Source organism: Numida meleagris, chromosome 1 (assembly GCF_002078875.1).
Source record: "Numida meleagris isolate 19003 breed g44 Domestic line chromosome 1, NumMel1.0, whole genome shotgun sequence".
Classification (NCBI taxonomy): Eukaryota; Metazoa; Chordata; class Aves; order Galliformes; family Numididae; genus Numida; species Numida meleagris.
Genome location: NC_034409.1, coordinates 143,958,633 through 143,986,436, shown reverse-complemented (window position 1 = coordinate 143,986,436; position 27,804 = coordinate 143,958,633). Strand labels below are relative to the sequence as shown.

The following is a 27,804-nucleotide window of genomic DNA, read 5'->3' as shown; positions in this document are numbered from 1 at the left end:
TAGAGTATCCACAGCAAATACAGAACCAACAATTTATTTCCCAGGCGTTGTAAGTAAATATTTGGCTTAAATAATATTTTAAGTGAGCCTTACTCATATGTAGAATTCAGCTCTCAGATTAGTTTAGATGTTCAATACATTTCTGTGACTGTTTTCGTACTGGCATTTGTGTAACATTCAATGGCGGAGGGGAAGGAGAGACAAAAATGAAAACATAAAATGATGAAAATGTAATCTGACAACCATTTCACAATGGAATGAGAGGAACATGACAATAAAGGAAGACAAAGCTTCATAAAACTGGTCCACATTTCTGTAAAGACCCAAACAACAGAACTAGGACAGCACTTTTTCTGATAATTCCTGAAACCTATTTACACTGTTGGGTTGCACAGAACTTCTGAAAAGCAAATATTCATTTTGTAAGTGAATTTAAAATCTTCTGCATGGGTTAATATAGTTAAAGATTGTCATTAGCCACAAAAAGAGCGTGGACCCTTAAAAACACTGTAACAAATTCCATGTACTTATGGCTATCCATAGTCACAAGAAAGAAAGTTCTAAATTCTGCATTTTCTAACTTTCAGCAACAAAAGCAGACAAACCAAGAGAACAATAGTTATAAAACACTGAGAAAAAAAAAAAGCCCAAGGTTGGAAGTGCTGAGCCACAGAGGAGGGGGGCATGGGAATTTATTTCAATTATTATTGAGGAATGACTACTATTCCTATTCACGTTCATCTTCACCATAAAGCCAGAGGGAAAATGGGACATTTAAGAGTTGATCATAAATGTTTTTATTTCCTATTCAAAAGGAAAATAATTCAAGCAAATTATCTCCTAGGGAATACATCTGATTTAATTTAGACTTGGAGAAGACATCACCAAACAACAAAATTACTGAAGTTCAAAACTCTGCTAGGAGTACAACTTTGAACAATGTTTTCCTCAGAGAGCATACATCAAGATGATCTTCAATAAAGTCCTGGGAAGAGGAGAATATTCAGGAGATGCTTCTGGTTACATCATATTAAAAGAAATATATTTACACAAGACAATACATGGCTTTGTGGGAAAGAGTCAACAGCCCATTCCCCAGCTGGCATTAAGTTCAGATGCAAGTACATTCCATCTCTTCCATCTCATCAGGGTTTGCCAAAACAGATCAGAAACATGTACATACTTCTCTGAAGAGTCATTTATAAATATTATCCTATCTAAACAGGTTAGAAAAAATGGAAGAACACTGAGGCCGCAAATATAACTTCAGGAACCATTTTAAAGTTTTCATTTTTTCTTTTTTTTTTTAAGAGGATTTTCTTTATTTTTTTTTTCTTTTTCTTTCCGTGTTTTGATTTTTTGGTGCTGGGGCTTAGTTTAGCTGTCTTTTTAAAAAAAAAAATTATTTACTTTTCAGCTTTAATCTAAGCATTCCCCAAGCTCCTTCAGGAATCACATATAGCTTACTCTGTGAGTAATTACAGACAAATTTGGTATCAAATAAAGAAACTTTCATGTACCACACGCCAGTTGTGTACTTGTTTTTCCTCTGAGCAAAGCAGAGCACACTTGGGCGTTTACCTTCTTACAATATGAATTATTCTTTTCAGAATTTCCAAATGTCTCATCTCAGCAGAGTTTAACTTCATTGTAACAATGTAAAGTCTGCCCTTGGTCTCCCGTATTTGACATGTCCCCCTGCCCACTTCCCCTGCTTCACAGAAAAGGCAATTTCAGACATTGTTCTGTAATCGGAAGAAGATTTCTTTAAACTGAAATTACTCTTTTTAGAGAAAATTCAGCACGTAACATTGACTGGTAAGTTGTTCTACATGAGTTATCTTTATTCTTCACGCAGAGGCTTAAAAATCTTCCCTTCTGCTGTTCTTCTCCATCTGATTGCACACCACTGTAAGCTGGTTGGAATGTTGTGGGGAAAAAATATCAAATATGTATGTAGTAATGAGTCTTATTTTATTGATAATCATTTGATATGAACTTCTTCAATATCTTGTTAGAGGAAAGAAACTTGTTTACCAGTTACTGTAGATGTTTTTTGTATTGTTCAGTCTCCTCACCTCAAAACATCTGATACACCAGCGCAAGTTCAACCTTTCCCATAGAGCCACCTCTTACCAACAGCTCTAAGTGCTGACAAAACTCTTCCCTGGCCAATCAGTAATGACTGTTTCCAACACTGGAAAGCCACATTTCTCAATCTGGATTGCAGAATGGCTCAAACATGGCCCTGAAGTGATAGAAGAGATACTTCAACTTAAGAAATCCCTTATCTCAAATAAGGCTTTTGAGGATTGTCAGATAAGTTACAAAGATACTATACTTTTCAAAGAAAAGTTAAGGAATATAGCTGGAGATGACTGGGCATCTCTCCTAGACTTATCTGCTTCTGATGACCTTGTGGCTCAGCTGCCATGCACACAGTTTTACCTTATCGGAGATGCACTGCTCAAAGCATCAGCTATCAACATGTCCTGAACTAATTTTCTTCTAAACAATAACACAGTATTTCTGAGAGAGAAGAAAACCATTCTCTAAAGATGCATTAGCATTTCTAGTGCGGTCTGCATTCCATGCTACCATCTTTAAAGAAATACCATCTGACTGTCCTGTCCTTATACAGATGGAAACACATTCACACACAAATGACTGACAGAATGAGAGATTAAGGTTCATCAGACATTAGCTTCACTTCCTGCTCTAATTCAAATACAGCTCTTCATTTGAATGCTCCCAAGCTGAAGTATTGCTTCAGTAATTAGCTGCTTTATTTAGGCAAAAGAAGAACCTTGTTGGGTGGCCATCTTGAAATTAGGACCAGCTTTAAGACCAATTTTAAAAGATGTCAACATTTTGGGAAGGTATGGCTTCAAATTGGCAAAGAGAATCAACAATCCTAGTACTTCTTCAAGATCATTGGGATTTTGACTTGTTATAGAGTCAGCCAGGCCAAGTGTGATATTTACAACTGTCGCAGACACACTGACACCTTACAGAATACACGTACAGAAGCAATGCTTCTGTGGGATATTGATATTCAGGTATCGCTAATCAAGTACTCTTTCTCATTGCCTGTGCAAAGCATCTCAGCCAGCATCATTAAGTTTAATGTGCTCCACACTGATCCTTTTCTATGACTAACATTCATTTTCTTATCTTCATGTTTCTTCACCAAGGAGACTTTGGTCCCTTCAGTTCCAGCACAGCTGGAGTTTTTCTTAGGTTGAATAAAAAACAAAGGAACATCATCATCACCTAGTTCTAGTATTCCCTAGCCTGTATTTTCAAGAGAGTGGCTTTAACCTGAATGCCTTGTGTATGCTGGTGGGCATGGCATCTGCCTGGGAGAGGGGAGCACAGTGTCCAAACCTTGTCAGAGAGAGGAAAATGTAGAGCTCAGGTTTCTTAACTTTCTGTAAGAATGCTCTTTCCATGCTAAGGATGGGCAACACTGCCATCACTATCATGCTTCCTTAGGTGTCTGTTAGCAGAACTGCTTCATCTTGAGCTGGATGGCTGAAGGATACTAATATGCAATACTGAGTCAGATGCCAGAACTCCAGAGACAAGCACTCAGACCTTACCTGCTGCATGGCATTTTCTATCTAGCTGTAGGTGACTCCCCTATTACTATGCAAACTTCTTGAATCTCCCTGCAGAGTTCCCCTCTTTCCTTTCAAGGTGTTTATGCCAAATTTTGGTGGACTGATTTGCCCTGTTGAGGTTAGATGTCTACAATACATAAAACACAGCGCCTGATTTATGAGGCCCAGGTGTTCCAGCAAGGTAAATATAATGTGATGTCAGAAAAATGGGAACAACTGAATGAGGGAGGTGTACCAGAGAGATGTGAGAAGTCATCTTCTATTGACCAAAAAAAAACCTCAGGTCCGGTTATGAAGTACATTGTACTGTTAACCATGAATATTAAGTCATTTCAGTACATAGCCACAACAGGTTTTCCCATAAATAAATCAGATCTCTTCCCATGGTTCTCTTCCTCAAAAACTTCCTATTTGAAAGACAGTTTTTAATTACTAGATCAAGTTCTGCTTGCATAAAGAGCTTTCATTTCAAATAAGTGTTTCACTGATATGAAAAGTCTCTGTGGAGAAACATCCTTGTCACTGGAAAATGCGTAAGTCTTCACTACTTTAAGGCTTTCCTACAGAAAGACCACAGCACAGCAACCAGAACAAAGAACTGCATCAGACTCCTGCCAGATGCACATACTTAATTTGCTACTGATTCACTATTTCCCTAGGTGAGCCTCAATTTCTGCATGCTTCAGCTTCTCCCCTCTCTAAAAATACAGTTTCTAAAAAGTATTTCTCAACCTGGAGAAGGAAGCAGAAAAGAGGGGGAGGAATGGGTGATGCGGATTTTACAAGATACCACTGGAAGTCTTGGGAGTGGTGCCTGTTGGCTGCCCCAGGCTGCTCCTGACTGGGTTTGGTGAGCTGCAGATGTGATTTAGGTAAAAGGCCCTCACGCTGTAAGGTGAGGAAAGGACAGGGAAACAGCTGTTGAGGTGGTGGAGATGCTATGTGGAATGGGGGGCTAGTGGAAGAAGCCTGAACTGAACTTTTCACAGGATTTGCCATTAGAAGAGAGGAAACTGCAGCATTTTTCCCAACTCCCCCTGCCCCCTTGCCAAGGAGAAAGGTGGTTGCTTATGCCAAATGACTAAAATGGGTGTTTGTAGGCATCTGATGGGAGGAGCTACAACTTGGGTTCTTAAACTAATGAGGAAACATGAATGAGAAAATATCCTATAGGACTCTTGAGCAGCACAGGGGAAAAAAGTTTGAAAACCACTGGATTATAATTTTATGGCAGTACTATTTGATGGCCTGACTTAACAAGTCTTTCCAACTTTGGTTCCAAAGATTGTATGGATACTTCCCTATCTCACCCAGGTGTTTGAAGTTTAATTAATTAATGTTTGTAAAGAGCGTTACAATTTCCAGATGAAAAGTCCTATGCAAGTGCAATGTAGTATTACTCATTGAGGTGATTGGGTTAGAGAGTATCACATTACACAATGCAGCTCTTCCCTCAACGATTTTACGCTTTTGAAGTTCTGATAAAATGTATTTATCACTAAGATAGATATAATGGAAATACTCTTAAGGCGTGACCTGGATTATGAAACCAGAGGTATGGTTTTGGGAATAGAACAAACGAGAATTAAAACAACTCCTGAGGCCAGATATGTCTACAGTTGTATAAAAACGTATTCTGTTCTTCCTTTTTTTCCTCTCCCAGTAGGCTTTCTTCTCTTTTAAAATAGAACCAGTTATTACAATGGGTGTGAGCAGACATGCAACAGTTCACGTTCAGTTCCTATTTCCATACTCATCCAACTTGACTTTTTCTCATGACTTTCTCAGAATTATTTTCTGTTCCCTTTTATTTATTTTTTTTAATGTTTGGATTAACCCTAATGATGGACGTCATCTTTTCGGAAAGTTCTGGTTTAACTAGCAATTAAATGGAATTACATCAGAAGCACGTGGACAATGTCAAAGTGAAGACTGCAGTCAATGTGCTTAAGACAAGGATGGCAATCAAGGAGATCTATATGTAAATAGGCTAAAAGAATAGTTCAGTATGAACTTCACAACAATCAACAGATGTAAAGACCAGAATCTGTAATGGACTAACCCCCTGTGATCAGTATTAGCAACAGCCTAGGCAATAGCTCTGCTGAAAAGGAGTTGGGGTCCTGGCAGACAGTGGGCTAAACAAGAGTCAACCAGTACATAAACACGGGGTATCAACAGCAATGTGGAGCAGAGAGGGGGATTTATTCAGTACTCATCAGTTCAAACGTGGAATATGGCAGCTTTGCCAACCCTGCTTCCTTCCTCTTTTACTCAGAACAACAAAGATGAGAGTAAACTGATTTCAAGTTTGAAACACGGTCACCAGGCTAATAAAGGCACTGGAGCATCAACCCAGTGAGAGGACAGGTTGACAGGGCAGAGTTTGTTCACTGTGGAGAACAGATGACTTTAAGAGACTCAGCAGGAGTAATTTCATACCTACAATAAAGTTACTCAGAAGACAGAGCCAGGCTCTTTAGTGAGATATACAGTGGGAAAACAAGGTGAGGTTTTACGTAGATATAAGGAAAAAAAAAAGATTTATTAGCAAATAATTAAACACTGGGGCAGGATGCCCACAGAGGTTACAGAATCTCTATCTTTTGATGTTTTCAAGATGCAATAGGACAAAGCCCTGAACAACTTGACCTGTAATAGGACTAGAGACCTCCTTTGGTTCCTTCCAATCTAAATGATTCAAAGGGTAGAGAGTGAAATGCTGGTTTATGCTCAGGCTTTGTATACTTGTTCAGGAATGGGTTTGGACTGTTATGATTAAGTCAAGAAAGCTGAATGAGTTTGCTCAACATTTATTTGAAAAATAAGTTTACTCATTGTTTGTCAAAAGACAATTGTTAATATTCCAACTATGAGGTTCTATCTTTGTTCTTCTTCACTCATTTTCTACCAAACTTACCAGGACAGACAACAACAGAGACTTGAGATGACATATAAATGAAGGCATTATTTTATCTACAGGTCTCAGTTAAAGGAGAAAGAAAAACAGAAGTTTTAATAATACCTGATACTGGAATAACAACGCACTTCAGTTGTGCATTTTTATACTAAAAAAGAACTGCACAAAGTTAAATCTGTAAATTACTAAGACACATTAAAATTTTGAGGCACCAAATTTTAAAATACACAGAAAGCTCTCTTTAGCTGAGTTTTCTCAATTTTCCTAATATTTAAGTAAATCATTATTTTTCCATGAGTGCTGTTTTTATTGTTAATGGTACTCATTAATAGTTTGTTTTATAGAAGGATTATCCTGTTCCTTATATTTTTAACACACACTTTTCTTACTCTTCCAAAATTGTGTTATATTCCTGCTGGGATTTACATGCCTGAGTAAACCAAGTAATTAAAAAATATAACAAAAGGACACCTGCCATAACTCTGATCACTCTTAAAACAGTATAATATTTCCGATTTGTTTGGAAGCAGAATCAATAACTCTGAATAAGGATGTCAAGAAAACAGGTTTGTTAACGACTCAACATGCCAGTTTCCTCCATTTTCTGTCTAATAATTCTCACCCTCCACCTCCTTCCAGAATTACAGAAATCTGTAGGATCAAATGAAGTAATGTAAAAAGACGAAAAACACTGGAGTCACTAATGACTGTGGACCCTAAGATAGACTTTCTCACAAATCTCTTCCTTAATATACTCCAAAGAGGCCAAAGTCATTCCAAGAAGACTGTATTAGACAGTGTATGAGTATAAGTGGACTTTTAGGAAAGTAAGATCTTGATTGTGGCTAAACTGAAACAACGGAAGGTCAAAACTAAGATACAGGATCTAAACACATAATAGAGTAGTTATACTGTTGGCAATTACACTGAACAGTTTGAGGAGTAACTTCCAACTTTAATCAAATGATTTTAGCAAAACAGTAAATAAAAATATCCAGTTTTCATTTCAATCGCATAATATTAAAGGTAAAACTAAGAAAACATCTTCATGGAAAGAACATTCTGTGCATAACATGTTAATGGTAGTTAATGAACCAAAACCCACAGAAATCCCCTTGGACAGCTAACAAACACATACAGCTATTAATTAGGTCACAGTTGTTTCCTCACAAGTCTTTTGTTCACTTCACTTGTAGAGAACACCAACATATCCATTAGAGTTGTGGGGAGGTATTCACCAGTGAAGAAAATATTTATTTATGATACCTTAAATGCTTGCAATTACATGACTTATTATGGCAGTTCTGCTGGTTTCTCTCTTCATAAGTAAACTATAATCGCTCAGTTCACAATCTGCTATAGTCTGTTCCTCAGAACATCACTCACCTCAGTAGATCCAATTGTTTCATTTTGCATACTTTGGGCTACCATTGTACCTCAATCTCAGATTTTAAAATGCTCTGGGCATCCAGTTAAAAAAAAAAAACAACCACACAAAACAACACTGAAAGAATTAACAAACTTCATTTTAATATAAAAAAAAAAGCTTCATAAATATTATCGTGAGAGGATATGGGTAATTTCTGCTTGAAGCACAGTTAAATTTGAGTTCCACTCACAAACACACTTTGCCCACTATGTCAGTTACTTCATTAACGGACTGTGAAGAAAATGTTTGCAATGGGCTCCCTGTCTCTACTGCAGAAAATTGCAGAACTGCAGATAGCACATCATTTCAAGGACACAAACCAGTCTGACTTCCTGAGAGCTGAGGGAAGACCACTGTCTTTATGAAAATAATCAGCAAGTATGTGTGTGCAAGGCATCATAGGGCAGGCGCCATCTGGTACTTCAGAGTAGCGGAGTATACCACTGTTCCATTGGGAACAAAGATGGCAGAGGCTGCTGGGTTGGTAATACTTCATCTTTTCTGTTTGAATCTTGCTTTAGAAAGCTGGCCACGTTCAGTACCTCACCAGCCTAACTCCACTTCTCTAGCCAACACCCTTGCTCCAGGGCAGCTGCTGCCTCGTTACCACCAACATCTGCCCCAGAACCTCTACCACTTCCTTCTCACACATTCCACACCACTAAATATTGCACTGCGTCTCTCAGCCCACCGAGACTGAATTAATAAACTTGACCGAATTCAGCTGACTCTGTCCAGAGCACTTGGGTGTGTCTTCACTAGAACCAACAGAGCTTATTTGCTTAAGTCTGCTGTTGCACCTCACCTGCAATGGGTTTGTGCCTGGCAGGTCGGAAACCATACAGTCAGAAAATGTAAGCAGTCTTTTCAGGTCATTACTACTACAGTTTCATGAGTTGCCCGTCACAGCACCTAGGATAACTAGGACTAGTCTAAGGCTACAACTTAAACTTCTGGCCATTTCTCAATCGAAAGTAAGGAGAGTGAACAAAATTATCCATTTGCAGGAAAAGAAAAATAATAACTTAAAGCTGTTAACTCTTACCATAATTCTGTCACTGTCGATAATGGTGTTCAAGCGGTGTGCAATGGTCAGAACTGTGCACTGAGCAAACTTTTCACGGATTGTCTTTTGAATGAATTCATCTGTTCTGAAACACAGCAAGAGCAGAGCAGACAAAAATAAGATGTTTGCAGGGATAACTTAATGGCAGGCAGCTTTTATGACTTCATCAAACATGACTGTACAGCAGGAAATGTGCTTATGAAGTCATTGCAGTGCTTCTTCCTGGAGGCATACCATGAAACATACCCCAGAAGCTATCTGATAATGGTTGAGGAGAAAAGAATTTGTTCTTGGAAGTAGAGCAGTAAGTTTCATTTCAGGAGTCTACCTTCCCAGGCTTTGATTACAGAAGAGGAGACATTCCTTTTAGCAGAGTGAGGTATTCCTACAGATTTCTATGTAGTCAAAAAAAAGTTACTCTTATTTAAGGTTTTTAGTTTTTTTAGTTTGTGCAAGCTGTGAATAAAAATTAATGAAAGTAAATATCCTTCATTGTAAGTGAATGAACGGAAGACAACCTATAACTAAGATTATTCATTTCAACTGCAAAAGTGGATTAAATTACAGAGCTGGTTGGTAAGCGAAGCTACAACTGCAGTAGCTCAAGGACTTGAGTACAGAATGGCATGCTCTGTATATCAAATGTTGACTGGCACAAAATCCAAGTAAAGGGATAGAATCATGGAATTCCTGAGTTGGAAGGGACAAAAGCTTTCAGACTAAAAGTCTCAATCTACTACATGAATTAGACCCCTACGGAAGGTTATCAGGTAGAAACACATAACTTTTACAGAATGAAAACTAAGCCGGAGCACAGATACTGAAGTACAATGTTGAGAACTTTCACAAGTTAAGTTGAGAATCCTGAAAACAAAATATGCTGAAATATACAAGAGACACTAAAACATTCTCATTGATATCACCTAACTTAAAGCACTGCAGTTAGACTTCGATTTGGAAATCTATATAAACCTCCTTAAAGTCAATGAAAAGAGAAAAGGCACGGCTGGAAGCTGAATCAGAGCACCTGAATTAGGCAGCCATCAGGTGATGAATGCCCTCTACAGGCACCTGACAGCCCATGATGCACCAGAAGCCCTAGTTCCCATCCTGGGCACAAAGCCAGATCATGTGAATATGCATATATAGTGCATCAGCCTTCAAGCAGATGATGAGTGGCAACAGTGGAGAAAAAGGCAGTGTGGGAACACAGGTACAGAAATTAAAATTATCATCCAAGATCAAAGGAAGACATAAACAGCCCAAAACATATCGGTGTTAGTGAGACCAGGGAAGCCGCAGCCTAGAATTCAGACATATGAAGGCACAGGTCTCATTTCCAGGATTCCAATTAAAAAAGAATACTGTACTTCTATGCAATGATTAGACAATAATGAGTCCTCTACACAGAGCATAGAAAATGTCTAAGTAAACTAATATATTCAGGGGCCACGTTAACTTCAACTAGCTGCTTGCAAAGCCTTAATTCTTCAAATTGTTCTAAGTAACTGAGAAATCAAATACAATACCACAAAGACTCACACAGAACACACCTTCCTCTGAAAAATCGTTATTTTCTAGATAGTAGTACACTGTATCTGTCTGGACATGACAAATATTTGGTACTGTCTCCTAAGTTAAGCAAAAAGAATTGTTCTGTTTCCACCATGGCAGGAGGCACTAACAACAAAAACGAGAAACAGGTAACTTTGGAAGTATAGGATGATATGAGGAATGGAGTAACCACTGTTTCCATAGTTCACAGTATAATTTTGTGCTCTAAAGGACTGAACACAGCTTCTGTTACAAACTGTTTAAGCAGTCAGCATGACAAAGGAAAAGACAGATCACTGCTGATGACAGGACAAATGATGGGAGAGAGAAGGAAGATATAAACAGTTAAGAAAGAGCTCCCATGCACGCTTACTGTCATCCTCTTATGGAGATAGAAACATTTATGCTCTGTCATGAATTAGACAAGACGGAGCATTTTTAGACAAGAATTCAGTTTTTGCCAAAATTGTTACTGCAGCCTGGACCACTGGACTGTTTTGGAGCATGATATACTCCTTCCTTGCCCATCTACTACATTTACTACCAACAGTTTAGCAATAAGAACACTCATTAAGGAAATGAGAAGTCTGAGATTCTTGGTAGCTTGATCCTTCTGCTACTATTTCCTAAAAGAAGAGTCCTGGAAAAGATCCAGGAAAATCCTTCTCCTCCATTCAGCACTAGTAAGGCCATCCCTGGAGTACGATGTCCAGTTTTGGGGTCCCCAGTATAAGCATATACAAGCATAATGGAAAGAATCCAACAAAGGACCACAAAGATGATTAAAGGACTGGAGCACCTCTCCTATGAGGAAAGTTCAAGAGAGATGAGACTGTTCAGTGTGGAGAAGAGCAGGCTTGAGGGGCGATCTTATCGATGTCTATAAATACCTGAAGGGACAGTGCAATGAAGATGGAACCAGGCTCTTTTCAAGGATGTCCAATGACAGGACAAGAGATAATGGCTACAAACTGGAACACGAGAGGTTTCATCTGATTATCAGGAAACACTTAAGCTCTGTGTGTTAACAACCTCCTTAAAAAAGCAATTTGCTTAACACTCCACTAGCATGTACTTCTGTCAGATCACAGCAGTAACAGTGCCACCACCCCATTGCTAATGCACATATTTTTTTGCTGTCCTCTGAGCACTGCCTCAATGATCTGACAACTATTTATTTCAACAGAGAAAACCAGGGCCACACATGATAACATTCAGCAGGAGAGAGGCAATGGTTAAAAGTAGCCTACAATGAATAGCAAAATGGAAACAAAAGCTTCAATGCTACCTCAAATAATGTAAAGAAAGTCTTTCGTTACAGTCAATCTCAAGGTGAGGTTTCCTATAGAGCAAGTAAAGAGCACAGAAAACTGCAGTTTGCTCAGGAATTTCAAAAATAAATTTAAATAGAGCTCAAAATGATTTTCAACTCTCAGGTTATTCCCACTGTTATCTCAGTAGAATGCAAAATCCTTGAACATCCCTGTCCTCTGCATTCATTTATTATACCTTCCTTTATTACACGCATTCATTATAGCATCATCCCTTACTGCATTTCCATTAAGAAAACAATTCGCGTTCTTTAGAGGCTGAAGAGTAGCCCTACAGAACAGCATCTGAGGGTTCTGGTTAATGCCAACTTGAATCTGAATCAGCAGAGTGCCCTGGAAGCCAAAATTGGCCAAAAGGGACAACTGTATCCGGCGGTGCATCAGGTCCAGCACTGCCAGCCGGGAGAGGGAAGGGATTGTCCATCTCTGCCCTGGGCGGCCTCACCTTGAGCACTGTGTGCAGTTTTGGGTGCCACAACATAAGAAGGACTTAAAGCTATTAGAGAGTGTCCAAAGGAGGGCTACAAAGATAGTGAAGGGTCTAGAAGACCCTTCATACAAGAAACAACTGAAGTCACTTAGTTTGTTCAGCCTAGAGAAGAGGAGTAGGATGAGGGGAGGCCTCACAGGCAGCCTACAGCTTAGAATTAGACAATCTTTTGAGTTAGAAGAAACCCTTAAGTGTCATCTAGTCCAACTCCCTGCAATGAACAGGGACATCAACAGTTAGATCAGGTTGCTCAGAATCCCATTCTGCCTGACCTTGAATGCCTCCAGGGAGGGGGCTTCCACTACCTCTCTGGGCAACCTCATCACCCTTACAGTAATAAACACTTTCCTTATATTCAATCTAAATCTCCCCTCTTTTAGTTTGAAACTCTTTCCCCTTCTCCTCTCACAACAGACCCTGCTAAAGAGTCTGTCTTCTTCTTTCTTATAGTCCTCCCCTGCAGATACTGAAAGGCTGCTCTCAAGTCTTCCTGGAGCCTTCTCTTCTCCAGGCCGAACAGCCCCAGCTCTCTTAGCCTGTCCTTGTAGGAGTGGCATTCCATCTCTTGGATTATTTTTGTGGCCCTCCTCTGAACATGCTCCAACAGATCCATGTCTGTCCTGCACTGAGGACTCCACATCTAGATACAGTACACCAGGTGAAATCTCAGCAGTGCAGAGTAAAGGGGCAGAATTATCTCCTTGTCCTCCTGACCGTACTTCTTTTGATGCAGCCCAGGATATGGTTGGCCTTCTGAGCTGCAAGGGCAAGTTCTCATGAGCTTCCTCATGAGAGACTACATTATATGCAGTCAATCCTCCAGAAAAGTGCCAAAGGAAGGAGCATTTCTGTCCTTTTTTGAAGGCATGAATGGCCCCTTTGTGGTGTCTACCCACGCTGAGAAAGTGGCCAAACAAGAGCCAAGGGATTCCATTATCCTCTTCACTGGCACATCATAAACCAAATATGGAACCCCAACAGCAAAACATGTCTGCTGGATGACAGAAACTCAACCGTAATCTGATAATATGAAAATGGGAACCATGAGACTCCCCATTACATGGAACAATACAGTAAGAGCGCAAAAAGAAAGCACAGGTAGTCTTCTCATCAATCCTCCTGGCTAGGGGAACGGGGAGGGAAAGGGCTGACAGAATTAAGAAAAACAATAAATGGTTAAGGGAGTGGTGTCATAAACAGAGCTTTGGCTATTTATGTCATGGAACTAGTTTTGAGACATCTGGTCTTCTGAGGGAGGATGAGTTTCATCTCTCAGAGAAGGGGAAGACCATTTTTGGCAACAAGCTATCCAATTTAATCAGGAGGGCTTTAAACTAGAATTGCTGGGGAAGGGGATCCACAAACCATCCTACTTTGAGGCTGATTATGGTAATGGATGCCCTGGGCCTGGAGCTGGATCACAGGCTAGTAAGACAGCACTTCAGGGGCAGGATAAAGGAACTCCAATTGGTAAATTAGCCTCAGTGGGAGCCCAACTCAAATGCCTGTACACTAATGCATGGAGCATGGGGAACAAGCATGAAGAGCTGCAGACATGTGCGTGCCTACAGGGCTATGATGTCATTGGCATCACTGAGACGTGGCAGGATGGCTCTCATGACTGGAATGTAGGAATAAACAAACAGGTATAAACTCTTTAGGAAAGACAGGCAGGGGACAAGGGGAGAGGGTATTGCCCTCTACATCAGTGACCAGCTGGAGTCCATGGAGCTCCACCTGGAGATAGATCAGGAGCTGACAGAGAGCTTATGGGATAGGGTTAAAGGGAAGGCAGGGGAAGGAAACATCGTAGTGGGAATCTGCTACAGGCCACCTGATCAGGAAGACCGAGTGGATTAGGCCTTCTATAAACAGATAGGAGCAGCTTCATGTGCACCAAACATGGTCCTCATGTGGGGACTTAAACCATACCGATATCTGTTGGAGGATCAACACAGCAGGGCACCAGAAATCAAAGAGGTTTCTGGAATATGTTGATGATAACTTCCTCTTCCAAGCGGTACAGGAACTCATGAGAAAAGGTGCTATGCTGGACTTTGTCCTCAGTGACTAGAAAACGGTGGAGTTCAAGATCCTCAGGGTGCCAGAGCGTGCACAGAAATCTTGCTACTCTGGACTTCAGGAAAGTTGAACTCTTCAGGGAACTGCTTGGCAAGGTAACATGGGATAAAGCCCTGGAGGGAAGAGGGGCCCAAGAAAGCTAGTCAGTATTTAAGGACCATCTCCTCCAAGCCCAGAAGCAGTGCATTCTGAGAAAAAGGAAGGCAGGCAAGAATGCCAGGAGGCCTCTGTGGAGTTCCCAGATTTACTTAAGCGCAAAAAGAACATCTATAGAGAGTGGAAGCAGGAATGGATTACCCAGAAGGACTAAAAATAAGTTGTCTGAGCAGCCAGGGATCAGGTTAGGAAAGCTAAAATCCATATAGAATTAAATCTAGCCAGGGACATAAAGGGGAATAAGAAGAAATTCTACATGTATCTCAGCGATAAAAGTAAGGTCAGGGAAGATGTGGGCCCTTCTCCAGAAGGAAACTGGAGACCTGGTCACAAGGGATACGGAGAAAGCTGAGGTCTTCACTGGCAAGGGCTCCAGCCACACCACCCAGGCTGCAAAAAGCAAAGGCAAGAACTTGGAGAAGGACGATCTGCTCACTCTAAGTGAAGATCAGGTTCGAGACCACCTAAAGAACCTGAAGGTGCACAAGTCCATGGGACCCAATGAGATCCATCCACAGGTTCCAAGGGAATGGACAGATGAAGTTGTCAAGCTGCTATCCATCATATTTGAAAGGTCATGGCAGTCTGGTGAAGTTCCCACTGATTGGAAAAACAGAAACATAACTCAATTTTCAAGAAGGGAAAAAAAAAGAAGATCCAGGGAACTACAGGCCAGACAGTCTCATCTCTGTGCCTGGCAAGATCATGGAGCAGATCCTCCTGAAGGCCCCACTAAGGCACATGGAAAATAAAGACAAGGTGGTTGGTGGTAACCAACACGGCCTCACCAAGGGCAAGTCATACCTGACAAACCTGGTGGCCTTTTATGATGGAGTTACAGCGTCAGTGGATAAAAGAAGAGCAACTGACACCATCTACCTAGACCTGTGCAAAGCATTTGACACTGTTCCGCATGACATCCTGGTCACCAAATTGGAGAAAAATGGATTTGATGGATGGACCACTCAATGGATAAGAAATTGGCTGGATGGTCGCATTCAGAGAGTTGCGGTCAACAGCTCAGTGTCCAAGTGGAGGCCAGTGATGAGTGATGTTCCTTAGGGATTGGTGCTGGGACTGGTGTTATTTAACATCTTTGTAGGTGACATGGACAGTGGGATCAAGTGCACCCTCAGCAAGTTTGAAGACAACACCAAGCTGAGCAGTGTAGTTGACACCGTAGAGGGAAGGAATGCTATCTAGAGGGACCTGGACAGGCTTGAGAGGTGGGCCCATGCAAACCCTCATGAAGTTCAACAAGGCCAACTGCAAGGTCCTACACCTGGGTGGGGCAATCCCAAGCACAGATACAGGTTGGGCAGAGAATGGCTTGAGAGCAGCCCTAGGAGAAGGATTTGAGGCTGTCAGTAGATGAAAAATTCAACATGAGCCAGCAATGTGCGCTTGCAGCCCAGAAGGCCAACCGTACCCTGGGCTGCATGAAGAAAAGCATGACCAGCAGGTCAAAGGAGGTGATTCTGCCCCTCTGCTCTCATGAGATCCCACCTGGAGTACTATGACCAGTTCTGGGGCCCCCAACACAAGAAGGACATGGAGCTGTTGTAGAGGGTCCAAAGGAAGGCCACGAAGATGATCAGGGGACTAGAGCACCTCCCCTACGAGGACAGGCTGAGAGAGCTGGGGCTCTCCAGCCTAGAGAAGAGAAAGCTCTGGTGAGATCTTATAGTGCCCTTCCAGTACCTGAAGGGGGCCTACAAGAAAGCTGGGGAGGGACTCTTCAGAAGGGCATGTAGCAACAGGACAGGGGGAAATGGTCTTAAACTGGAAAAGGGTAGATTTAGACTAGATATTAGAAAGAAATTCTTTACTGTGAGGGTGGTGAGACACCGGAACAGGTTGCCCAGAGAGGCTGTGGATGCCCCGTCCCTGGAGGCATTCATGGCCAGGCTGGATGGGGCTTTGAGCAACCTGGTCTAGAGGGAGGTGTCCTTGCCTATAGCAGGGGGTTGGAATTAGATGATCTTAAAGGTCCCTTTGAACCCAAATGATTTTCATTCTATGAAAAAATGGTGGTATAGCTGTACCACTGGCACTGTGGGTTGAAGATCTAACAGCACGTTTCGTAGCAACTCAAGACCTGATATATCCAGAATTAGCTGGCTGTGTAAAAAGAACATCTAAAGAGCAAGTATAAACACAATGTGAGTGAGAAGCAATCAAGCTGCTGAAAGAAATGCTGAATAAGTCATTATCTTCAGTCTAATGTCATCCTGGGATTGTCCTGAAAGCGTATCTCTCACTAAACAATTCCTGAATGGCCTTGGAGAAGGCCACACACGCTGATAACTTCTCCAAAAGGGAAACAAGTACAGATAGCAAATAGATGTAATATAAAGTTAAATTTTACAAGGTTAAGCTGACTAACAAACTGAACTGTGTGCAATGACTGTTTTTAAGCGACTCGGTGAACAACTGATGTGAAAATGCGGCAGTGGACTGCATCTACAAGTAGTAAAAACACAGGTTAACACATACTACTATGTACACTCAGTACACAGACAGCTCACTACATTGAACTTGATATTAAAAATAAGTCTCAAAGACTACAGATTTTGTTTCAACATACTACCAAAGTGACAGCAGAAGGACTTTTCAGCTCTTCTGCTCCAGATTTCAAATAACTTTCCCAAATCACTTAACTTCTATAAAATTATTACTTTCTTAGGGATAAGAATTGTGGCTTCAGGACCAAAAAGATAAAATCAAGTCAATGCTTGTCATTCGTTACATACAACATACAAGCAATTTGACTCAGAGGAAACTTCTTTATAGCAAACTCCTCCTCTCTCTTACGACAGCACTGCCACCCCTGCAGTTTGCAGAACACCCAGAAGCTACGAGGTGCAGGGTACTTATGGGAGCTCGAAGACACAGAAAGAAGAAAGATGCACTCCAAATTCATTCTCTTTATTCTTATGCTCAGCTTCACTGAACAGCAAAGATGAATGGTTTAGCCAAGCTGAAGAACCATGGTGAAGAGTTCCTCAGCCTTGGGGAATGTCATATTCACTGCCTCATGCCACCTCACCCACTCCTCTACTCCCACCCTCAAATCCTGTCTTCTCACAGTTGCTTCCAGGTTGAATTGGAGGGGGACACTGTTGCAGCAGTGGTCAAGGTAAAAAGATGAAGATCCAGAAAAATGAAAAATGAAGTATAATCTCTACAGCCAGCAGCAGCTCCCCATGGTTTCCTATTCCAGGTGCTTGATACAATGTGCGCTTACCATCAGGACAGAGACAAGAGTGTCAGGTATGGGGGTTGTGCATCACAAGAGGAGGTTTTCTTTACATTCCAAAAATGCCTTCCTAACTGCTCAGTTAAGCAACACATATCAGCATTTCCTGATGAGCATCCTATCAGATTGCACAGCTGAAAAATACTTTGCTCTAGTTTTAGCAACACATTAAGAAAAAGGTAATAATGACTGTAATGCAAACTGAATTCAAAGGAGAAGTTCCAAGTTATTATTTGTATTGTTATGTGTAGAGTTGATACAAACAAACATTTACCTTATTATAATATATATTGCAGCACACATTAATCAAGATTAATTAAATGGATAGTGCAAGTTGAGAACACACACGTTAGATGCCAAAATAGGGAGGATGAGTAAGATGGTATTAAATTTCCACAGCTATGATTAATCATAGTTAATCTATCAGTGCTCAGCCAAAAACAAACTAATAGTCAAAAAAGAAAAAAAATGTCAAAGTAAAATAAAATAAAGAACCTCTGCAAAGGGAATGCACTTCTCTAAAGGCTTTAGAAATACACTGTAAGCTGAACTGCAAAGCTACCCTAGTGGCACCACTTCTCCCCCAAGAAGATGTTATAAAAATGAGTCACGCCCAGATGACATACAAAATCCTTAATGCATCTGTTTGAGCGACTTGCTGTGTTATTGTCCTCTTTGGACTTTGAATTCTCCCTCAAGCCATAGTTTGTTGGAACTATATATTCAGTTCAGACTAATTGATGCAGTACGTTTGCAGTATTGTTTCCAAAATATTTCCACCAGCGTTTCAAATGTTTCAAAAATTAACAGTGGGGGTACTTAGCTATTGGAACAATTTAACAAGGGTTGTCATTGAAAGTTTCTTTCTATTGAGGTTAGATGTCCTTCTAGAAGTATGATCTAGTTAAAATAGGAATGAATTTAGGAAAGTTCTGCTGGCCTGAGTTACACAAGACATGCTTTAATCATCTTCAAATCTGTTTTGCAGTTCCTGTGGTCTTCAGGATAGCTCACCTTTCCCCCTCTATTTTATCTCTAACTTACTACACTGGTATCTGAGCCATCTGAAGTGACAGCATCTCATAATCACATTGTTTTGCTTACAACCACTTTTTACCTTTTTTGGGTAAGATCAAAGAGGGAGGGAGGGGGACTAATTTATTAATTTATTATTTTTCCAGCAGAAATGTCTTCCTAGAATCAACAGAACTCAACTTAGTTTCATGGCTACTCTATCATCACTGATCTGCATTTCCAAGCAAGTTCTTGTCTATGGCTGCAGGAGAAATACACCTTGAATATTAATCTTCCTACTCTACAGAACGCGCTGAAATTAGGAATATTTTGGGCACATATCCAGTTTACATCATCTGCTCTGGATTTAAAGCTCAGTTGCCCCACTAAGCATAGATAATTATGATAGTATTGTGGAAAACATAAAACAGCAATACAAACTATAAGAAATATGAAGTATTTAAGTTCATTTCTACAGTACAGGTGATCAAACTAAAAGAACAAACAGCTCATCTTAACACAGCATTTTGGTTTTTACCTTGGGTCCACATTTGCTGTTGCTTCATCAATGATAAGGATCCGATTTTTTTTTAGAACTGCTCTTGCAAGACACACCAGCTGTCTCTGACCAACACTAAAATTAGACCCAGATTCTGCCAGCTGTGTCTCCATTTTATTAGGCAGATCTTCCACAGCCTCTTTCAGTTGCACCTGTTGACATGTCAACATATTGTAGGATGAGTAACTCCCTTTTAAATCAGCTATTGTATGTCTGATGACACAATAATAAGTATGCAAGATTTACCTTTTATATTCTGGCACAAAATGACTAAGTGCCAAGTTGGATTACACAGTGTCAGTTATTAGAATTCTAAAAACATTAAAGCATATTGTTAAGAATCTATTAATGTTCATTAAAACTAAGATATGAATCAAAATGTAACCAAAACATCATCCCAAGGGATAATTTCTTCATAAAAGACTTATGTAACAATATACATGTCTACACACATGCACAAATAACACACATTGACAAACACAGACACAACGGTCTACCTTTTTCCATCAACAGCTATGCTCTTATCAAACCTTAGGAAAACATCTAAAACCTAACGCACACAAGCACAATAGTGTAATTTGGCTTGTAAACATCAGATGTACATTATTAGATTTAGTAAGTCACCTCTTCCAAGGCATTCCACAGTTCTTCATCAGTGTATTCATTGAAAGGATCTAAGTTTTTCCTCATTGTCCCAGTGAACAATACAGGCTCCTAAAACCAAGTAAAATTAGCATTCTATTATAAACACAGGTTTTGTATCACAATAAGTAAGCTACTAACAGTCAGAATTAACCCACAACACAGAAATACCCTACAACAAGCTATCGTTTGTGAAACATGGAAGAGTACTTAGCACATTGACAATGAAGGAAAAAAAGAAATTAAATATTCAGACATTCTGTGTGGAGATAATTTACCAAACAGAGTATGTCTACTTGCAAACTTCTGTACATAGTTATGTCAGTTTTCAAATGGGCATTTACATGGCACTGTTTTGATGTCACAAGCTACATATATATACTTACATGCAATCACTGCTACCCAGGTATTGTTAATGAAAACCAAAAACTGCTGCTGTCAATGGGCTCAGACTCCTAAATTATGTTTGGGTAGTTTTGAAAATTTGTGTTTACACTAAATAAAACAGAGATGAATTAAAGAGCCCCCAATGCCATTTTTGTTCTTTATGCCTCCTCCCTCCCACCTTCATTTCATACTATAAAAGCCCTTCAGTTTTACCAGCCGAGCCTAAAAGAAACAACTTTTACCATTTCAATGCAATGTTTATATCTTTCTACACAAATACATTACCTGTACTCACAAAGAAGTTACTCTACACTCTACACTCCTGCAGCATCATATCAAGCCTACTCGGAACCAAAGTATGGCTGAGCGAAGATCTAACTCAAAACAAACCGCTGAGTCAAACCAGTACAGTATCCCATTAAGGCGCCAGTGTGGGTTTACCAGTGGTCAGAGCAGCTATTGTTCTACTTCAGTTCCCATTCAAACAAGTAACAGGTCATTAATTACATGGACACAAATCAATGCACATTGAAAAAACATAGCAGTTGAGAAGCTGGAAGATGATTTTTGGTCCAGTGTTCCCTGAGCAGCAAGTACTCACTAAGGTGATTTGCCATATCTGAGAATCATGCACTGACACAACTAAATTTCTCTTAATACTATAAAAAGACAGCAACTCAAAAGCTTTAATAGTGCTAATCATAAAAGGAGACTACTCATCACATAATCAGAGTTTTGTTTAATTTGGAGAAATCTTATTCCAAATGTTTTCTTTTTTTCCCTGGTAAAAGGATGCCTAAACCTGTATTTCATTACTTCAGCTTACGCCAAGATTGCTCTCTTGACTGACGCTCCACCTAACCCTAGCAATGGCCAGCCCCAAATTGCAGCAGCAAATCATGAACTGAATTTCAACGTTAACCCTTTTATTATCTTGACAACTAAACCATTCTGAGTGGCATCAAAGGATTAACAAAGACAGAACGTGCTGCAAACAGTGTAAAAGAACATATGCATTTCTTGACACGGCATGTCAATTATATGAAAGTTTTGCATTGACAATACATGCCACTAAAAACGTGTTGAACAAACAAATGGATTTAAAAAAAACACTGACTGTTTTAAAGAACATTTTTCTTCCAAAACATCTAGAAAGTAACTAGTTTAACATTTTTTTTAATATACTATTTGGTGTGTTTCAAAGGTACTTTTAGGTTTATTTTCCTTTTCACTCTATTTTTATAGGTTGGTAAAATAAGGGACTGAATTTAAAAAGTGTTCATAACTATTATAAAAGTCTTAACAACAGACATGCACTGCAACAGAAGATAAGGATATTTTTTAATTACCATTTCTGACACAGATTATTATTCAAAATAGTCTGGTTTATGAGAGGAAAGTAATAAGACAAACCTGTAAATAATTGTTGTAAAAATGCTTGCAGTCAGGGAGGCAGACAATATTTGCATAGAAAAGATTTACAAACATAACCTTCACACAGCTCTATCCAAACAAGCAATTAGAAGCCTAAGCACATTTTTATTTCTCCAGGTAGGTATTTAAGCTTACATATAAGAAAACTTCAGTCTTGCCTCATTACTCTCTAGGAATGGTTTAGTTTAGTGTTCCTTATAGTTTAAATGAACATTTCTCTGTTTTTTTTTTTTTTTCCTTTTAAAGCTTCCCTCATAATTATGAAGATGCTTGCTGCAATATAACCGCCTGTTATGTGACTATTTCTATTATTGACACTAGTGTTGTTAATGTACTACAAAGACAGTGTTTGTCACTCAGTTTACTACAGCACAAATCTTATTCCAAACCCTCCTCTTGTTCTTACTACCACCACTTCAAAATTTTGCATATTTTTAGCAAAAACAAGCCTTCCCTTTTGTGGAAAACAAACGCTACTTGCTATCCTTCAGACATTTAAAGCCCTTTGAGACCACAATGAAAACCCTATCACAATATTCTACTGAATTAACATAGTTTATAGCCATAAGCCAGTGTCAGTATGACAATGTATTAAAAAAATAATAACGGAAAGCATGTATAACTAAATACAGTGAACTTTGGGCATCTGCATCACTCAATGTGTAGAAACTGTACTTGACAGCTTTCCTGTCTCAACGCTGTATTTTAGTCAACACCATGGAATGCTTCCAAATGTGGAAACCACCTGCAATAGGGCAGGACTTTGGGAAAGCTGTAGACCACCTTCAAAGAACTGATGACTATACATTAGTGTTAAACATAGCAAATGAATTCCTCTGGCTTCCACTCCACAGTTCTATCAACCTGCTAGGAAAAAAAACCAAGAAAAACATTTTTTTGCCACAGAGATGGACTCTGCATTTGTAATGTATGAGCTTTTCTCTCTTCTTTTGTTCTCCGCTGGAGAGGAATTAGCCCTCTCATGAAATGTAGTAATCTGCATAGACTCTGCCTTCAGGAAGTTCTGAGGTTACACATAAACCTTCTCTTCTTCATTGTCTCATTCAAAAGGCAGACAATAGAAGACAACACTTCTGGCCTACTGGACTTCTTAGAACATCCTTTCTTCTGTTCCAACATCAGTGATTTTTCTATTCCCAACACTGTATTTTTTTTTTTCCCTCCATTGCAGCCTTTCCTACATTCAGCTTCTGAAGATCATCAAGTTCTTATTTATGGCTCATAATGATCCATTCTTTCTCCCTTTCCCTGTTCTCCTCTCCAGCCCTCTCTCCATAATGGAAAGGCTGGCAGCTCACTTAGAGTTGGCACATGTGCTCTTTCAAGATCTAGCCTCAGTCAGTTCATACAGGGGTGCCTACAGAGGTGTACGTGCCTCCTCAAAGTCCCTTACTAAGAAAGCTTCAGGCAATGCATGAGGTGGGAATTTCTGCTAAAGGAGGAACTGACATCAGGATTGCTGAAGCTTTGAGTATTCCCTCCCAGTTTTTCTTGCTCATTCCCAGCCACGGAGGACAGCATATTGCTAACATCTACTTGCATTTATTCTGGAGGAACAGATTGAGAATAGAACTAGGAAGAAAACCTGCCAGTTCTCAAAGCTGATTCCATTCTATATATGCTGTATACATATCCTGGTAAAGCATTTAAGTACTACAGCAACTACAGGGAAAATATTTATAGCAAAGTCAGTTTCTCACCTGAGGTATAATTGAAATTTTCTTCCTTAAGTCATGGAGGCCTAGCTCTGATGTCAAGTACTTATCAATCCAGATCCTTCCTTCAGGTTCAGCCAACCGAAAGAGGGCTGCTATCAAAGAGCTCTTCCCAGCTCCTGTTCTTCCCACAATTCCAACCTGTGGACCAAACCAAGCTTGTACAGTTAAACCAGGAGCCTTGCAGGATAAGCAACAGTTTTACAACATCACAGGATTTGTAATAGAACAAACACCAAATAAAACTACTTTATAATTAACATTTTTTCAAGAGGAAGAAACCTCCCTGCTGGATCAGTTGGGATTCAGGTGACAATTGGATCCTAAGTGATTTTTTAAGATCATATCATTCAAAAGTGAGAGAAATATTTTCCTAACAAAGATTTTCCCTTAATGCATTGTGTTTTATTGTGTATGTAAGATAAAGGGGTTTGATGCATAGAGTAATGTGATTCAAGGCAGCCAGTTTTACACAAAGTCTGGTTTACTGCTTGACATTAAGTAAATCACTTCAGGCATGCACCTACTTCTCAATCCAGAAAAGGACTCTTATGAGCACTTCAGGAACAATTTATTATTCCCAATTCAGAAACTAAAGCTGGTTAGTATGTTTAAGGTAAAGTACTGTAAAGTAGTCAAATTGTAGAGACAAAGTAAAGCTAAAACTAGCAGTAGGATTATAAGCAGTATTCATGCTTCAGACAGCTTCAGCAGAGAGGATACAAGCACTGAAACTACAGGACTACACAAGCAAGCACAAATTCCCATCTAAAAACGATGAACAGTGAATAATAAAATCACAATGGTTCAGGCTTCATTAGGTTCCCCATGGAAAATCAGAAACTGTATGCAATGTGAAAAAAAACAATGCTTTCAGAAGAAAAGAGATAGAGACGATGCAAAATATGAGACTGCGAACTTCAATGACAAAGGGTAAGATCTACAAATACTTCATACAAAATGAGACTTGGGAGAAAGTAAGGCCATTAATAATTAAGAAGAGACAAAATTAGTGATGATTAAATACTACTTGAATGGCAAACTTTTAAAAAAAACACTGTCTGCAAGTGAAGAATTCTTAAAGAAAACAACGTACAGTAATCAATTGTATCATAGAAGGTGATGGGTGTAACTCACTATGCAGATCTGATTTGGCAGGATTTGTTATTTCCTGCACTCAGTTCTAATCGCTACATTTCCAGAAAGAAATCAACATACTGGAAAGGGTTCAGAGAAGTGCAACATAAAATTAATATGAGTTGGAGATACTGATTTTGTGAGGAAGGATTTATGAGGATTAAAGATGTACAATATAGCCTGGCAAAGGATTCGGGTGCAGAAAGAAGGAAGAAACATAAAAACCTTCATGAGTATACGTACAGACACCAGAGGGCAATTACCCACTGCCTGAGACTCAGATGTATGCAGTAATGACTGCTGGAATGAAATTAAGCACAGGAAACATTACACTGAAGAGCAAGGAAAAACTTCCCAGTAGTCAGAGACACTCAGTTCAGATAAAGCAACAGTGCCCACATTTGAGCAAAAACAAACACAAGGAGCAACTTACACTGCATAATCTAAGCAGTATTTTCTACTTCCATTTTATGATAGAAAAATTTAATCCAACAATTCATTATTGTGCAATTGTACATAAACCATGGTGCTTCCAAGCAAAGCTACTGCATAATCTAACCAAATCTGCTACATTAAATAACAAAATATCTAGTATTCATAATATATCAAACAAAATAATATGAAACAAAGGAAAACATAGTTCTGAACAGTTACATTACATCTCAGAAAGAAAATACTGAATGGAGAATACAGACAAACAGGAAAACAAAAGTTCAATTGTTTCCCTGTAAGCATCAGTGACATGAAGTACTGTATTAAGAACATACAGAAAAACAACAACAAAAAATTGATACTTAAAATAAAAATGCAGCTGCTCTTCACATTGTCAAGATCCCACTTTCAGCTTGGCATCAAATGAAAGGACTATGCTGTTCAGTATTTAGAAAAATCTATTTGTATTTTTGGTCCAATTGACTACAGACTGCTGAAAATTGACATGAATTTGAAATGGCTCTTCCGATAACACATTTTTTTTAAAAACACTGCATTCTTCTGAGATCCACATCCATAACTAGTGCAAACACAAGGATGGTCTGCAAACAGAAGTCCTAGCCACCTAAAAGGAATCATCTAGCTAGGATTTTGAAGCCTTGATGTAAGCCGTGTGTATACACAACAGTACACCTGCTACACTAGACTCATCATTACTCAAAAGTCACTTGTACTTCAAAGCAGAGCTGCACAAAAAATGAGAGTGAGATTTACAGCATGTCAGCTACTGCACTCAAACTGCTCTTGCTACCCCTCAGGCAACCTCCCTTTCATGCTACACTGTAAGAGTATTTGCGTGAACAGCATCCATGCCATAAATCTAGACCTTCACACTCCTAACTTTTTCATGTAGCCATACTCTCAGATTTAGGATTTGTTGAGACAAGGTGCACTTAACAATTCATAATCAATAATCATTCATAAGTTGTTGAATTTAACTAACCTTCCTAAAACAAAGATAGTGGTGTTTACAAATCAGGGCTGCACACGCTGATCTGCTTCAGAGACCAACTTTTTATGCGGGCAGATAGCGACAGTACAAGGGGAAGTGGTTTGCAACTGAAAAAGGGAAGATTTAGATTAGATATTAGGGGGGAAATTTTTCACTGTGAGGGCTGTGAGGCGTTGGCACAGGCTGCCCAGAGAAGCTGTGGGTGCCCCATCCCTGAAGGTGGTCAAGGCCAGGTCGGATGAGGCCCTGGACAGCCTGAGCTGGTGGGTGGCAGCCCTGCCCATGTCAGAGGGTTGGGTCTAGGTGGGCTTGAATGTTTCTTCCAACCCAAGTTGTTCTATGATTCTATGATTCACCTATACCACCAGAGCACAGCTGGCTGCTGGCACAGCTCCTTGTGTGAGCATCCTCTGGTCTGTCTCAGGCAGACTGCACTGGGTTAGCAAAGATGGTTAAACCAGAAGGACCCTCCTCACCTATTTTGACAGTAGGGAGATACCAAACACAGAGACATGCAGCCTAGGTGGCAGCTGTAAAGACACCACAACCCAGGAGCGATCTAGAAATTATCTCCTCTATTCTTACTGCACCTAGAGCCTGGCAGACTGGGTGCTGGGTCAGTTATAAGAAAATCTAAGCACATGGCAGAAGTTTTAATTCATTAGTTCCATGAGAGTCACCAGAAGTCTTAAGTAGCCGGGGGTATGAGCAAGCATAGAAGCTCTCAATGACAGCTCCATGGGTAGAACCCCCCAGTGCATCAGAAACCTGGTTCTGAAGAGACACTTCTTCATAACTAAAAACAATATAAGGGGCACACAGATACTTGGAAGATTTATTTTACACAGTGGCAGTCTACTGCAGTATTGCGCAAAACATCATTGAAAACAAACACGAAATTCTTGGCAATGGTTTCAAGCTGAACAAATTCACTTCAGGATGACAAAACCACAGCACAACCAGAGCAAAAAGAAATAAATATACCCACCCATCCCTCCTCCTCCTGTCCCTACCAAGAAGTGAGTAATACAACATTATTATCTCTTGCTTCCATTTTATTGTTATTATTATTATTACTACTTTATTTCTCTCCCTAAGAAAAGTAAACTGCCTTGTTTGCTCTTACACTGGAGTGATATATTACAGCTGAAGAGATGGCCCATAGGCAAGAAAAGTTCTTTTTCTTAAACACCTTTTTTAACTCATCCATACTTAATTCTATGAGATCATCTCCACGCAGCAAAGTTGGGTTGAATTCTTGCAACATGCATGTTATTAAGAGTCCACTTGAGGAACAAAACAGGTTTGGGACTGAATGGAAAAGGATGTTACAAATGAGGCAAGGGTAATGATCGCAGAGAGTTGAAACAGCCTCCTAGGGAAGATATCCTAATCAAAAAAGTACGTGTGTATTTGAAATGTAGCAAAGTGTGAATTAGTACTGTAGGGCTCCAATTTAATTTTGTCTGTGGGGGAGACCTTCCTTGCAGCACTCCTTCAGTTGGGATAGTGTCAAAACTGGGGAAGAAGAGTCAAATTTG

At 39.7% G+C, this 27,804-nt stretch overlaps 1 protein-coding gene across 3 annotated transcripts in view; it reads right to left on the bottom strand.

Moving 5' to 3' along the window:
- Positions 1-27,804, bottom strand: part of ABCC4 (ATP binding cassette subfamily C member 4) — a 223,477-nt gene that overhangs the window by 13,053 nt on the left and 182,620 nt on the right. For all 3 annotated transcript variants that reach the window (XM_021416661.1, XM_021416672.1, XM_021416653.1), the window contains 4 exons: positions 23,668-23,823; positions 20,108-20,197; positions 19,463-19,635; positions 9,018-9,123 (listed from right to left, as the gene is read on the bottom strand). In XM_021416661.1, the coding sequence (XP_021272336.1) occupies positions 9,018-9,123; positions 19,463-19,635; positions 20,108-20,197; positions 23,668-23,823 (525 nt within the window). The remainder of the gene's footprint in view (positions 1-9,017; positions 9,124-19,462; positions 19,636-20,107; positions 20,198-23,667; positions 23,824-27,804) is intronic.